At 43.5% G+C, this 414-nt stretch overlaps 1 protein-coding gene across 1 annotated transcript in view; it reads left to right on the top strand.

Annotated features, from left to right (window-relative positions):
• Window positions 1-219: 219 nt before the first annotated feature.
• Window positions 220-414, top strand: part of rnf123 (ring finger protein 123) — a gene marked incomplete at both ends in the record, with an annotated part of 16,636 nt that continues 16,441 nt past the window's right edge. The window contains 1 exon segment of the mRNA XM_014000229.1: window positions 220-299. Within this exon segment, the coding sequence (XP_013855683.1) occupies window positions 220-299 (80 nt within the window).

The raw sequence follows: 414 nt of genomic DNA, 5'->3' as shown, positions 1-414 counted from the left end.
GTGTGTGTGTGTGTGTGTGTGTGTGTGTGTGTGTGTGTGTGTGTGTGTGTGTTCATATTCTGGACTTAAGAACTTCAGAGCTCAGATCAAATTCAGCCTCAGCAGCTGAAACTCACACTGTGTAAGTCAGTGTGTGTTTGTGTGTAGTAGTGTGTGTGTATAGTTGTGTGATTAAAAAACTCCAGTCTAAGATGTTTCACATTTCCTTTTTGTCTGCAGGAAGTCTTTGGGTTTCCAGGATCTCAGCTCTCATCTGGAGAACCTTCTGTCTGAAGGAGAATCACCTGAGGACAGCACAGGTACAGGAACTGGATCCTTCACAATAAAAGTCTGTATGAAACAGCACAGGTACAGGAACTGGATCCTTCACAATAAAAGTCTGTATGAAACAGCACAGGTACAGGAACTGGATCC

The sequence above is a fragment of the Austrofundulus limnaeus genome, unplaced genomic scaffold (assembly GCF_001266775.1).
Source record: "Austrofundulus limnaeus strain Quisiro unplaced genomic scaffold, Austrofundulus_limnaeus-1.0 Scaffold2830, whole genome shotgun sequence".
In the NCBI taxonomy this organism is placed as follows: Eukaryota; Metazoa; Chordata; class Actinopteri; order Cyprinodontiformes; family Rivulidae; genus Austrofundulus; species Austrofundulus limnaeus.
Note: the sequence above shows the minus strand (reverse complement) of the source record. Positions and strands in the feature narration are given on the sequence as shown.